This window comes from Rosa rugosa, chromosome 2, assembly GCF_958449725.1.
Source record: "Rosa rugosa chromosome 2, drRosRugo1.1, whole genome shotgun sequence".
NCBI classification, from domain to species: Eukaryota; Viridiplantae; Streptophyta; class Magnoliopsida; order Rosales; family Rosaceae; genus Rosa; species Rosa rugosa.
This window is the reverse complement of record NC_084821.1, coordinates 35,894,884-35,908,968: the sequence shown is the minus strand read 5'-3', so window position 1 is coordinate 35,908,968 and position 14,085 is coordinate 35,894,884. Positions and strand designations below refer to the sequence as shown.

The 14,085-nt window shown below is 39.5% G+C and overlaps 1 protein-coding gene and 2 long non-coding RNA genes across 4 annotated transcripts; 2 read left to right on the top strand and 1 right to left on the bottom strand.

The window, feature by feature from the left end:
• Positions 1-2,440, top strand: LOC133733883 (wall-associated receptor kinase-like 8). Its single transcript, XM_062161536.1, has 2 exons — positions 1-1,008; positions 1,190-2,440. Exons 1-2 carry the CDS (start codon positions 48-50, stop codon positions 2,203-2,205), a joined length of 1,977 nt encoding a protein of 658 aa, XP_062017520.1. The 5' UTR covers positions 1-47; the 3' UTR covers positions 2,206-2,440.
• Positions 2,441-2,575: 135 nt separating this feature from the next.
• Positions 2,576-8,500, bottom strand: LOC133733884 (uncharacterized). 2 transcript variants are annotated; one of them, XR_009857951.1, is made up of 3 exons: positions 8,024-8,500; positions 6,212-7,341; positions 2,576-6,088 (listed from the first exon to the last, which is right to left on the bottom strand). It is a non-coding gene; the product is annotated as an uncharacterized LOC133733884 (long non-coding RNA). The 2 variants fall into 2 exon arrangements; XR_009857952.1 differs by lacking the exon at positions 8,024-8,500 and having other exon boundaries at positions 6,212-6,457; positions 6,548-8,009.
• A 2,695-nt stretch (positions 8,501-11,195) lies between these two features.
• LOC133727849 (uncharacterized) lies at positions 11,196-13,731 on the top strand. The gene is made up of 3 exons (XR_009855397.1): positions 11,196-11,881; positions 12,348-12,409; positions 13,502-13,731. It is a non-coding gene; the product is annotated as an uncharacterized LOC133727849 (long non-coding RNA).
• The last annotated feature ends 354 nt before the right edge of the window (positions 13,732-14,085 follow it).

Genomic DNA, 14,085 nt, shown 5'->3' with positions numbered 1-14,085 from the left:
CCACAAATTGCATACTTGACTTCAGCACAAGTAGATTGAGTTAGAAAATGGAGAGCTTGATTCTGGTACCAGGGCATCTCTTGCCCAACATGATCTCTCGGTTAACCTTATTAGTTTCTTTGTTGTTCTTAGCAATTCCATTAGAAGCAGCCAACACCTACCCAAAACAATGTGGAAATCTCGACCTCACATTGCCCTTTGAATTTGGCACTCCCGTAAAAGGAAGTGGATCTTCTATAGGTGATTACTGGTTTGACATAAGACATAGCAGCACTTCCTATAGAACACCAACATCCTTCATAGGCGAAACTAGTCTTGAGGTACAGGTACAGGTTTCTTCATTTACCAAGGTACGCGTAAATAACTCCATTGTTTACGCTTATAGTAATTATAGCTGCTACACTGAAGCTGGAGCGAAGATGTTGCACGCAAGCAATCTCCATGCTGCTGCAATCAATTTGACAGATGGCGCTCAGATTATTAGAACCTCCAACACTATTACTGCAAACAAGTTCACATTGATAGGTTATGAGTCATTTGATTTTGTAGGTTATGACCCATTAATTTCCAGCATCAACAGTACAATGATTAATCAGGAAAGAAGGGCTTGTTCTGATATTAACTGTGGTCATTCTTTCATTCAAAGAGGCATCAAGTCGTTTTTTCTGAAAGAGGCAGGAAGTGTAGGAAACATTACTTTGTTAGCTATGTATTTTTGGTTTGTCATGAGACTGAGTGGTAGTGGTACACCAGTCAAGTCCAGCCTCACGCTTCCTGTGTCTATGGTAGAAAACATCAGCTATGCGAGTCGTCACACTCTACGGCCACCAGGCAGCTCCAGGTTGAAATTATTAGCTCAACACTCTCTATGGCATTCCAATTCAAAAAAGGGATTCCTTGTATCTAAGGTTCGCGAAGTTGACACACATAAAAATCTGGAAAACCACATGAAAAAGGACAGAGGTTTCATTGCACACATCAAAGTCTTTTGGGAAAATTTCACTCTAGGTACGTGCTAGGCAGTCCCCAGCCTGATTATAACTCATTACTAATTTTTCGCCTGAACTATAATTGATTAGTAGTTAAGTACTATGCAGCTACCCTTTCTTCTTCTCTGTTTTTTTTGTTTTGTTTTTTTTTCAGTGGAGGTGTATATATAACTAAATACTTAATGCAACCTACCTTGTAGGTCTTGGCTTTTGTTGTTTGTTGCTTGTGTTTGGGATCACTGGGATATATTCCAGTGTGAAGAAACAAAAGTCGGCTAAGCTCAAATCCGAGTTTTTCCAGAAAAATGGAGGGTTATTGTTAGAGCAGCGTATTAGTGCTTCAACCGGAGGATGCACAATCATTTTTACATCCAAGGAGATAGAAATAGCTATCGACTATCATACGAAGAGTCACATTTTTGGTCCAGGAGAGGGTGGAGTCGACCGTTTCATAATTGAGATTATCACTCTGACCCAAATCAACCATCAAAATATGGTTAAGTTCTTCGGCTGCTGTCTAGAGACTGAAGCTCCCATACTGGTCTATGAACTTGCCTCCAATGGGACCCTTTTCGACTACATTCATCATACCAATGGGAAAACATCATTGTCCTGGGATACGCTTCTAAAGATAGCCTCAGAATCTGCAGCAGGTCTTAATTATCTGCATTCTGCATCAATCATTCATGGAAATGTGAAGTCTTCCAACGTTTTACTAACTGATTGTTTCGTTGCCAAAGTTGCCGGATTTGGACCTCCGAGGTTATTTCCTACTAATGAATCCCAGATAAGCACACTGCTGCAGAGGACACTTGGCTATCTAGACCCGGAGTATCTTCATAAAGGTCAACTGACAGATAAGAGTGATGTCTACAGCTTTGGAATGGTTTTATTAGAGATTGTAACAGGAGAGAAGCCAATATCATTTGGTAGACCAGAAAGTCAGAGAATCATATCTTCCCATTTTATTTCGTCCATGGAATTACAAAGTGGTCTCTTTCATGAGATTGTTTGGCCACAAATTGTAAGAGAAGGAGACAGAGAACAAGTCAGAGCAGTAGCAGAGCTTGCAAAAAGGTGCCTCAAGCTGAGTAGTGCAGAAAGACCAACAATGGAAGAAGTGGCCGGAGAGCTAAAGAGGCTGTCTGACCGCCACCAAGTACAAGTTGGCCGCCATGACATCAAAGGTTCTTTGGAGATGAACCAGCCGGAGTGACTAGCTCATAGAGCTCAGATATGGATTTCCTTAATTAGTTGTTTAAATTTTATTCAAACACCGTGTCTGGCGTTGAAGTCTTCTTAGTTTGATTTGCACTTCCCGTGTAAATTATTTTAATGAATGTTATGTAGAAAGTGATAAGGTTCAGTGTTTGAAATTTTAGTTAAAGAAATGAATAATGTCTCAATCTTCTGAAATATAAAATAAACTCTACCTCCTAGCAAGTTTACTACTGGATTCAAATTCAACTCCGCATGAAAGGAAGAAACCAGGAAGCTAGCTATGAGCAATTTAAAGGCTATTTCGTATCATACAAAAAAGTAAATATAACCATATAATAGAGTGCAGAACTGAGTAAGATCTACTATGTTTAGAAAAGATAAAGGCGAAAAGCACAACATGCTCAATTCTTGGTTCAGCTTAGCTTCAATATTGTATGTGTTCACAACAAATGCATCAGAAGCTCCCAATTCCAGCCTCACAGTTCCTTACCAATTTGAAACAAATGTTGCAAAAAGATCTTACTTAAACGATGGGGTTTACTTAGGTCAAAGTAATAACAATATTACTGGTATTTTTATAATAATTCTTCAAGCTTAGGGTTTTGGTGCAGCATCGACGATAATGACTATGACTAATTGAATATGGCAATGGAGTAACTCCGTACCTCAATCCTGTACCTGATGTGTACAAAGGTACGCGATCTATCCATTAATTCTTCTCTAAGAATATATACTTTCTTTCCTATGGTGGGTTCTGCAAGTCTACTTCTCTAATTAGCCAACCGAAACTGCTATAGTCTCTTACATAACTGCCTTGACAATCTGTACCACTCTGTTTATCTTCTTAAGAAAATGAGGACCAGGAGTGGAAGGGTGTACTCGAGTACATAGATCTGGGAGAGGCGGATTATATCATAGTCTCATGCTCAGGCAGCTCAGCTGATTTTGGGCAAAACTTTACTTCTTTTGTACCGGAAGAAACCGATTATTTGGCTTTGTATACCTTTCGGGGATTGTTTCTCATTGCAGGTATAGTTCTCGATCTGCTCTACTTCTTATTGATCATTACTTTGCTATATCTTCTATAAGTTATGAAAGTGAACGTATGCATATAAACTTTGTACTCAATGCAAGAATACAAACTTACCTGGAGCTGCAGCCATCGTAGAGGATTGAAGATTGAACTTGTCAATTGGTGTAGTCGATTTGTTTCTCCTCTGAGCTATCCCTTTTGAGAGTCTCCAATGGGTAGAGGTTATGTATTCTCTGGTGTTTTTTGTGATAGCTAGAGCAGAAACCAAGTAGTCCTATATATAGGCTTAGGTTTAGGTTCCGTCCCATAAAGGTTTTCCTAAACCTTTCAGCAATAGGAAGATACTCCTGATTCATGTACAGATTCTTTATTGAACCTAGTGTAATGAGGTATGGCCAATTATATAAGTTTCCCTCAATGAACTAGGAATCATAATTGAAAGACTTAACGATGATCTCATTGCTTATTCTGTACTTAAGAGCAACAAGTTGCAGTGACTTAAGATATCAATTCCACACTCCCACTTGGACTATCAATGTTCAATACAACAAGAATGTTACTGAAATCAGATATAGTAATCATGAAGTGCGCGCTGGACCAACCATGAAGTCCAACTTATTTCAACGCTCAGTCAATTTGCAATTGATTTCAACAGATGAGAAAACAAATGCTTAACCAAGCATTAGCACCTCAAAATCATGAAGAAATAATCACAGATCACAGTAGCTATCTTCATGAACATGAAAATGTAACAACATAAATGAGGTCCTTCTGTAGGATTCAATAGCAGAATCAAGAATGCATAAAAAATTGCCTAACTGATACAAAATTCAAGTTCCAGCTGACTCATCATAGTTATGCAGATCTGCAACTTATATTCAACATTCTTGAAACGTTTCTAAATTTTCAAGCTCATTAATATATGCAGACAATCTATGATGATAAGAACTTTGAACAAACAAACTTCCAAAACTAAATTTTACTTAAACGGATTTAAAGTTTTCAGCTACTAAAAACATAAATTCAAAACTGATGTGTTCAGAAAAGACTTCCACTTATTCTGCCAAGTCAAGAGTTTCTAAAACACCCATGTTTTTGACATGTACCTGAAAAGGTGCTACTGCAATGGCCTTTGTGAGGGGATATGCAAGCTGAGCCAGAGTGACAATTTTAATTATCTCAATTTCATTGTTTCTCACACTTTCTCTGACTGCATAGTACTTCACATCTATATTCCTTGAGACTGTAGACCTTTTATTGTTCTTAGCAAAGAACAATGCAGCTGCATTGTCACAATAAAGCTTTAATGGCCTTTCAACTGAATCCACAACCTTTATTGCATTCATGAAGTTTCTCAGCCATAAAGCTTGTCCAGTGGCATCATGAATAGCCACATAATCAGCTGAATAGTTGAAGTAGCTGTTAAAGACTGCTTAACACTTCTCCAAGATATTGCACCTCCTGCAAATTCATAGATATAGCCTGAAGTGGATTTCAAATCATCAATGCAACCTTTGTAGTCTGAATTTGTATATCCAATCACTTCAAGGTCCTGATTTTCAATTCTTCTGTATACCAGCATGAAATTTTTTGTTCTTTGTAGATACCTGAGTACCTTCTTGACTACAACCCAATGCTCGTTCCCAGGAATAGGCTGATACCTTGCCAACACACCAACTGAAAAGGCAATGTCAGGCCTTGTGCATACTTGAGCATACATTAAACTCACAACCAGTCTTGCATATGGCCTTTTGTCCATCTCTTTTCTTTCTAATAAGTTTTTAGGACATTGCCCTGAATGTAGTCGGTCTCCTTTTGACATTGGTGATTCACCAGCTTTACATGTTTCATTGCAAACCTCTTAAGCACTCTGTCAATGTAGTTTCTTTGACATAATCCCAAGGCTTTTCTGTTTCTATCTCTCTTAATTTCTATACCAAGTACAAATGCAGCCTCACCCATATCCTTCATGTCAAAATTCTTCAAAAGAAAACTCTTTGTTTCTTTTAACATATTCACATCACTACTTGCCAATAAGATATCATCAACATCTAAGATTAAGAAAATATACTTGCTCCCACTGATCTTCATATATATGCATTCATCCAATTTATTTTCCTCAAAACCAAATGAAGTGATTACTGAATCAAATTTAAGGTACCATTGTCTGGAAGCCTGCCTTAAACCATAAATGGATTGCTCAAGTTTACATACCTTGTCAGTTTTTCCTTCAATAATAAAACCCTCGGGCTGCACCATGTATATCTCTTCCTCAAGATTTTCATTGAGAAAAGCTGTCTTGGCGTCCATTTGATGCAGCTCAAGATCAAAGTGAGCTACTAAGGCCATTAATATCCTGAAGGCATCTTTAGTTGACACTGGTGAGAATCTTTTTGTGTAGTCAATCCCTTCCTTTTGAGTAAACCCTTTGGCAACCAACCTCGCCTTGTGCCTTTCTATATTTCCTCTTGATCTTTCTTGGTCTTGAATACCCATTTGCATCCCACTAGCTTGTATTCTTCTGGTTTATCAACCAATTCCCACACTTTGTTTATTTCCATTGACATTAATTCTGACTTCATGGCCTCTACCCATTTATCTGCATATGTTGATTGTAATGTCTGCGAATAAGTAACTGGATCTTCTTCTTCTCCAAGATCAAACTCTTTCTCTGTAAGAAAGGTTGTTTCATAACAATCTGGAATGGCTAATCTTCTTTCCCTTTGTGATCTTCTCAGTTGTACTGGTTCTTGTTGTTGTTGTTGTGGTTCAACTTCCTGAGGTTGCTGAACAATATCATTATGCTACTGATGCTCATTATTGACTTCCTCTTTCTTAGAAAACCCTGCATAAATGTAATAACATGCATTGGAGATGCAGTATCAAACCACCAAGAGCTACTAGACACACTGATAGTTTTTTACTCTAAATGAAAAACTGTTTTATTTTCAAAATCAAAAATTGTTACCTTTCTAACTCATCCAGTCCTTAAAACCTCTACAATCTTTCTTAACATGCCCCGGCTTACAGCAGAACAAACACTTAACTGAACTTGACTTTTGATTCTTAAAGTTGTTAGATCCCTGAGATGTTTCATTTGCAGCTTTTGAGGTGGATGGTGCAGAATATCGAGGCTTGAAGGCTTTCTTCTTGAATTGTGGCTTGTTGACCGGATTAACAGCCACCCCTTTTCTCTTCTTAATCCTATCTTCCTCTTGCACACACATTGAAATCAATTCATTCACACTGACAGTTTTTTACTCTAAATGAAAAACAGTTTTATTTTCAAAATTAAAATTGTTACCTTTCTAACTCATCCAGTCCTTAAAACCTCTGCAATCTTTCTTAACATGCCCTGGCTTACGGCAGAAGAAACACTTAACTGAACTTGACTTTTGATTCTTAAAGTTGTTAGATCCCTGAGATGTTTCATTTGCAGCTTTTGAGGTGGATGGTGCAGAATATCGAGGCTTGAAGGCTTTCTTCCTGAACTGTGGCTTGTTGACCAGATTAGCAGCCACCCCTTTTCTCTTCTTAATCCTATCTTCCTCTTGCACACACATTGAAATCAATTCATTCACACTCCATTTTTCTTTCTGTGTGTTGTAACTGCATTCTAGTTGAGAATATTGAGAGGGTAAGGAATTAAGGATTAGGTGAACCAGAAAAGGGTCATCAATGGTGACACCTAAAGCCTTAAGTTTCTGTACCCTTCAAAATGTATTTGTTGATACTTCGTACTCCATCAAACTTCATACTAGAAAGAGCATTCATTAATGTCCCAGTTTCAGCCTTATCGGACAATTGATATTTCTCTTCAATGTTCTTAAAATATTCTCTTGCTAGTTTTGCATCTGGTATACCACCCTTGACAGCTTCTGACATAGACCTTTTCATAATAACAAGAGCCATTCTATTATGTTTGTACCACTGAGCATACTTATCCTTCATCTCCCTAGTACTAGTGGGTGTCAACTCAGCTGGAGGATCTTCATGCAGGACAGGCTCATAATCACTATATCCTAGACACAATTCTAAGTCTTGTGTTTGAACCATTAAGTGTTCCCATTTGGTTGCAATTAAAAAGCATATTCATAGCTGAAATTTTTTTAGAAGTTTTGTTAGTAAGCAATGCATTTAGTTAACTGGAGAGGCAATGAATGAAGTGCCTATATGAATGCTGAATGTGTCATGCTTTACCTAGAGTGGCAAAAAGACTTTTGACACCTATTTTGCTTTAATCATATGCCCAAAATCTAAGAAACTCAGTTGTAGGTATCTTGAACATGTTAACACCTCGACTGGCAAGAAAATAGTTCATGTTACCTTCTTAAGGCAAGTTTTAGACTTTGTTATATGCTGACATTGATCCCAGAAGCTCTAATCATTTATACCTCCTGTATGGAGCAAGGATTCAAGCCACTAAAATCAATGTCACAAGCTGTTGATCTAGTACCAAATGTTTTATTATAAGTCTTTCACAAGGGATTGCTATCGACAATACTATCTGCAAAAGACCTAAACCAAAACTGAATCAAGACATTTTAGATGTTTTGATCAAGTTTTATGCGTTGTGTGTTTTACAGTATTTTTAGAACATAAGGGAGACAAAAATCACAGCAAAACAATATCAATGAACACATCAAAACACACAAAACCCAACCAAAACACAATTCAAATAGTATCCTGCAAACAATCGCATTAAAAGGCCTCAACAAGGCTATTTGAAATTGAAGTTCTGCAAGAAAACAAAATTGGAGCATATGTGAGGACCACATACCTGGAATTGAGAATTCATATGAAGTTTTGATCAGAGATTCAATCCGAAAGAAAAATATATGATGCAAAAGCTCCTTGATTAAGAATCCAACAAGCTGTAGAGAAATATAGGTGGATCGGAATTCTCTTGTTGAAGATTTAATCGAGGAACTCTAGCATCTGGAGCAAAACCCAGATTTGGGGCTGACGCTAACCGTTGAAGAAGCAACGGTATGTTTGTGCTTCTTTTTTCTATTTATATGCAGGCTTTCGGATTGTAAGAATGGGTCGGGTTCATGTAGTAGCCCTGGATCAAAAGAGTTCAAATTCTCTCCCCCTTTGTTTTTTTTTTTGGTCTGAATTCTCTTCCCCTTTGGGTATTTGGTTTTAAACAAAACGCATATTGATTTTTCTTTTCTTTTTCTTTTTTTGAGAAAAATTCTTTAGGCTCCGATTTTGTAAAATTTTGTGTAAAACAAAATAAGTTTTGCAAAAGTTGATTTTTACTAGAGCACAATGGCTTTGATACCAAATATAAATTATGAAACTGAACGTATGCATATAAAACTTTGTACTCAATGCAAGAATACAAACTTACCTGGAGCTGCAACCATCATAGAGGATTGAAGATTGAACTTGTGAATTGGTGTACTCGGCTGTTTCTCCTCTGAGCTATCCCTTTCGAGAGTCTCCAATGGGTAGAGGTGATGTATTATTTTGTGTTGGTTGTGATAGCTAGAGCAGGGACCAAGTAGTTTTATATATAGGCTTAGGTTTAGGTTCCTTCCCATAAAGGTTTTCCTAAACCTTTTAGCAATAGGAACATACTCCTGATTCATGTACAGATTCTTTATTGAATCTAGTGTAATGAGGGTTGTTTGGACCCAAAATGAACATTTTGGCCTGACAAGGCGTGTCTTGGAGAAATTGAGCCAATGTCAGTGGCTCAAGCTATATATTGTCGACAAGCTCGAAATATATATTTAGAGGCTAAATAAAGCCTACTATGGAAGTATGACAAGTCAACTTTAGCATATTTTCCTACTTCGGCTAGGAAAAAACCGAGCTAGACAAGGAAGGAAGGGTGGCAGACTAACCAAATGAAATCGAAATGTGCTGAAACTTTCCAGATCCATTCTACACAACCCAAGGATAATTTCTTATGAAGAGTGAAAGAGCTTTTTTTGAGTGGAAGGCCTTCAAACAATCAGCCCAATTTTCTACAGAAGCAAAACTGGAAAACTGGACCTGTAAGAGGTCCAGCAGCATTTCCGGCCCAACCACATGGAAGAAAGCTCTGAAATTTGGTCAGCATGATCTAGATTCATAGTGGAACATTTTTTATGAAGACATCATGGCCAGAATCTGAATTTCTGATGGAGATATACATGAAGGAATAAAGGAGCCGAAAGTGCTTCCTTATCTCCCAAATTCATCATTCCTATTAGTGCTCCACCTCCATCTCCACCTCCCTTATCTCCCAAATTCATCATTCCTATTAGTGCTCCACCTACACCTCCACCTCCCTTATCTCCAATTAGTGCTCCACTTTCATTTGTTTAATGCCAAAGTAGTTGGCATGGTAGCCTATAAATAGAGGTTACATTGAAACACAATTCACACATTCACATTCAACAACAACATCTCTAAGATGATCTAAGTTCTCTCTAGAGCAAACCTCTCTAAGAGCAACTCCTCTCCTTCTCTTTCTCTTAGCGGTGATCTCACTCCTAGTCCTAGTCTTCTCAGAAGCCGACTTTCAGTGCCACCAAACCCTCTGTCAACGTGCTTCGGTCCTAGTCTCCTCGGGAGCCGACGGTAGTGCCGCGACCACAACGGTTACAGAACCAGCCAAGCAAGGGTAACGCCCTAGCAACCCAGCCAAGCTAAAGTCACGCTTTAGCAAGATCTCAATACTTCCCGGTGATTTCGCTCTGCTCAATCTGCAATATTGAGTATCGACTTGTGAACAAAAAGAAACTTCAGCAAAGTCCTCACCACGAGGCACAAAGAATCCCACGACGAGGTTGGTGCTCTCCTCGTCTACAATCGCTTGAAAAGAAGTCAGGTCAAGGGACATCCCCGACGACCGCACCCGAACGGTGCTGGCACGCCCACGCAGAAAAGAGACTGTTGACCAGCTGCAGCAAAATTGGAGCCAAACATTTTGGCACGCCCAGTGGGACAAACTGTGAGCTGTAAATCACACCACTATTAAGAAGTTGAGGTTAGTAAGGGGTTGTGAATCATAACGGAATAGGTGAAGTCTCTTTTGTTAATATTGACCTAAACTCCTTATTCGTGCCTAGTTCAGGTCCCTTAAGGTTAAGGGCGGTTTTTATTAACACTTGTTGAACTGTCTTCACACTTATGATCTTTCTCATCTTAGTAAGAATAGCCTATGTGAAATGGTGTCTAGAAAGGGACAACGTTCATAACAGGTTATTGAATCCAGAAGTGCGTACAAATGGGCCTAAACCACTATGTGGGAGTAGTTCATGCCAAAATGGATTCTGCCTCTTTTGTTCGCCCTCCCCCACCTGGCCATTTCAATAAGGTTGCCCAAAGGATTTGAAAGAAAGTTTGTGTCTAGGCGACTATACTTGGGCCGCACGTCTAAACCTTGATTCACAGTGTCTTATTGAATTCAGCTACTATCAATTCAGACTTCCAGAAGCCATTGGGAAGTCAAGCGCAAACTCTTATCAAAAGGTTTACGTTAACTGCCCGAAACATAAGACCTCCAGTTACAGACCGCACTCACGTGCAGACTGTCGTGGTCTTTCTGAAGAACAAGTAATCCAAATATTTTCTCCCCACCCTCCATCAACAGAAATGTCAACCGAACGAGGAGGAAATTAACATCCTACTACTGAAGGCGAGAAAGTTCCCACCGCCCAGCCTAATCAGGCTGACGATACGTCTAGCATCATCCAGGTAGCCGCGAGCGCAGTTACAACTATTGACTTTGTGCCTATTCTCGTTCCAGAAAATGCGACCATAGAAGAGCGGCTTGACATCCTTCAACAGAATTCTGTTGCATACCATGAGAAGATGGAAAAAGCCGTTGCGGAGGACCGTCGACGGCTTGATGAGTTCACGATCTCGGTCAAGAGGCTTGAGCTAGGGGCACAACAAACACAAGGGCAATTGGATGTCATGAACCAAAAAAATACAGATGTAACGTCCCGTATCTTAAATTACCAATTTACAAGTTAGTTGGACGGTAAACGACCGTTATTTTCACTTTTACTGTCGTTTAAGTACTTTTAGTGGCCCTAAAAGTTGACTTTTTGATCGGGCCAAAATTTGAGAAAATTTCCTTCATGAAAGTTGTAGAGGACGTTAACTCGAGCGCGTGCATATGTGGTGCGTAAAAATTGGAGTTCGGATGTGAAAGTTATAAGCGAAATAGTAAAGTTACTGTTTATTGGTAGAAAGTATAAATTTGAATTTTTACTGTTGGGGGCCGGTAACTTTCTTTTCCTCTCTCTCTCCTCCTCCCCGTGCTTTCCTCTCTCTTTCGGCGATCTGCAGCTCCGGCCTTCTCTCTTTTTCCGGCCACCTGGTGGTGCAAGCTTGGTGTCAGTAGACTCGCCTCCTCCCCCTTGTTGCATATGTGGTGGTGTTTTGCAGAGTTTTGGCCGGAGGAGCTCGATTTGGAGCCAAGAAGATTACTGTAGCAGTTACCATTTCCGGCGATATCTTCCGATTCCGGCCGTCTCCGGCCACCAAACCGGCGTCGAAGGAGCGGTTTTTCCCAAGGATCATGTTGCCCCTAGCCTTGAGCCACGATTTGCAGTGTGGAGGTCGAATCGAAGGTTTGAAATTCCGAGTTACTATTCACAATTCGGGTTCAAACTTCTCTTTAATTGTTGAGGTACTTCCGCTCATTTTCTAACTTGGTCACAGTTGAAAGAATTAATGGGTGTGTTGAGAAGGTGCTACTGCCAAATTTTGGTGGCCATCGGAGATGGTGGCGGTGGCGGCGGCGCCGCCACTGTGGGCGGTGGTAGCGGTGGCTAGGGTAGCTTTTTAATTTAAATTTTTGGCTAGTTAAATTCTATAATTATCATAGAGCTTGTATGTGAAGTTTGGTGAATTTTGGAGAAGCTTGGAATTAATTATGAATTTTTGAAGTTTAGGATTTCGATTATCGAATTACGAGAATCCGACCGTCGGATATCTCTCGGTTCTGCTTTGGAACCTTTAAATTAACGAATTGGTATTAGTGGTATAAATTGGGCTGAATCCGAGGAGAATGGGAGATGTAATTTATGAGGAATTGAGTTTAGGAATTATATTAAATTGTTGAATAATTATTCACGGAATATAATCGTGTACAGGATATCGTACCGAGCCCTGGCTCGATGAAGGAACTCGTATACGTGATCGTCGGAATAGTACTGTGAGTGGACTTTTGTTTTTAAGTAATTGATGCATGCATTATTTCTTAAAGTATGCTCTATTTATTCATCAATTTACATTTCGAGTATGAGATTATAAATTGATTTCGTATTATCTCATATAAATACTTTCATTATTGATTCGTTTCCGAAATTGCTTTTGATTTATAATCTTAATGGTGAATTATCTTATTTCCGAGGTTATTTCCGGAATTATTCTCTAATTATATTTTATTTCGATTTGAGACTTTTAAAGGAGTTTCGAAATGGGATTTCGATGGAATTATTTCTTGTTTATTTATTCGATCTTTGGTTTTGGCATTGGGAATGCCTTAGTAATGATTTCGGTTTGAGAATTGTGATTTTGTTTGATCTCGCTTTTCTACTATTGATTTGGAGATACTTTTGGCGTGTGGGACACGTCGTTGGAAATTCTTTTATGAGAGATGGGGGAAGCCTTATGTATTTTGGATTTACTGGATTTTCGGTTATGTTTCCCTGTGCCATACTGAGGGGTGATTTTATCATGCTAGCATTGATTTTCCGCCTTTGTGGCTCGGTGATGGGATCACCGTAGCCCTTCCGCCTTTGTGGCGCAGGTTACTGTCTCTGTGACAGTAATTCTGTAGCCCAGTATCCTATCGCTACACTTAGTGGCGTAAGGGTATATTACGGGAGTTATGGGAGTTCTTTAGCCTGGGAGGCTATCACCCAACCAAGCCTGCGTGGCTTATTCGTATGGCTATCATCTTCCCCTACTTATACTATATTTTGACTAGCGGGGACTAGTCTGAGTTTTCTTAACCAGCGGGGCTGGACTTATATTTTCGAGTATTGAAATTTCAATCTTTTACTCTGTTGTTGTGACTAGCGGGGCTAGTCGGTTTTCTGGAGTTTAACGTTTTTCGGGTTATTTTCTTAAGTGTTTTATAAATGTTGCATGCATCCGGATTCTTTTTATATATCGAAAAATGTGGGAAAGTATGAAGTTTTATTTTGTTTTATTCATATTAAATTATTTATTTTTGTCCACTCACGCTAACGTGTTTTTTTTCAATTACTTTCCCCTGGGCCCTTCGGTTTCAAATGCCCAGTTTGCAGGCGAAATTAGTTGAGGTCGGGCGTACATTGGAGTTGAGGCATAGTCAACAGCCTAGCTTCCGCGGTTGCCTTTGAGTTAGGTTGTCATTATTTACCTTTCTATTAGAATTGCTCTGATTACCTATGGGATTTATGTTTTTCAAGTTGAGGTTTGTGTTTTGTGAATTGGAGATTGGTGTTGAGTTGGGGAGCAGGGTGGCTCCAGAAGTATAAGGATGATTTGATTTAGAAGTGTAAATGTTTTCTACAGGTTTTGGGTAGCCCATTTTAGGGGAAGTTCCGCCAAATTTTTGGTCGAATTTCTTCTAAGGTGGGCCCCGCAGGGCCACTTCGGATTTCAGGGTGAAATCCGGGGTGGGTCCTGTCAACAGAAGAACCACGAAGAGCTGTTGGTCGCAAGCAAACACATCGCTTCAGAAGTCGCGGCGATTCGCAAAGAAGGATCCAACGTCGCGACCCAGGTGGCCATGCAGAAGGCTGACCTCGATCAGGCCAGAGAGGTTCTACATAAAACACTGGGAGATCCTAGCGCCATTCTGGGCTCTCTAGGTCAATCCCCCATATCTGGCAAGTACAT

Coding starts and splice junctions, on each gene's coding strand:
- LOC133733883 (XM_062161536.1), top strand. CDS start 48: ATGGAGAGCTTGATTCTGGTACCAGGGCATCTCTTGCCCAACATGATC. Junction 1,009..1,189: donor TTGGGAAAATTTCACTCTAG/GTACGTGCTAGG, acceptor CCTACCTTGTAG/GTCTTGGCTTTTGTTGTTTG.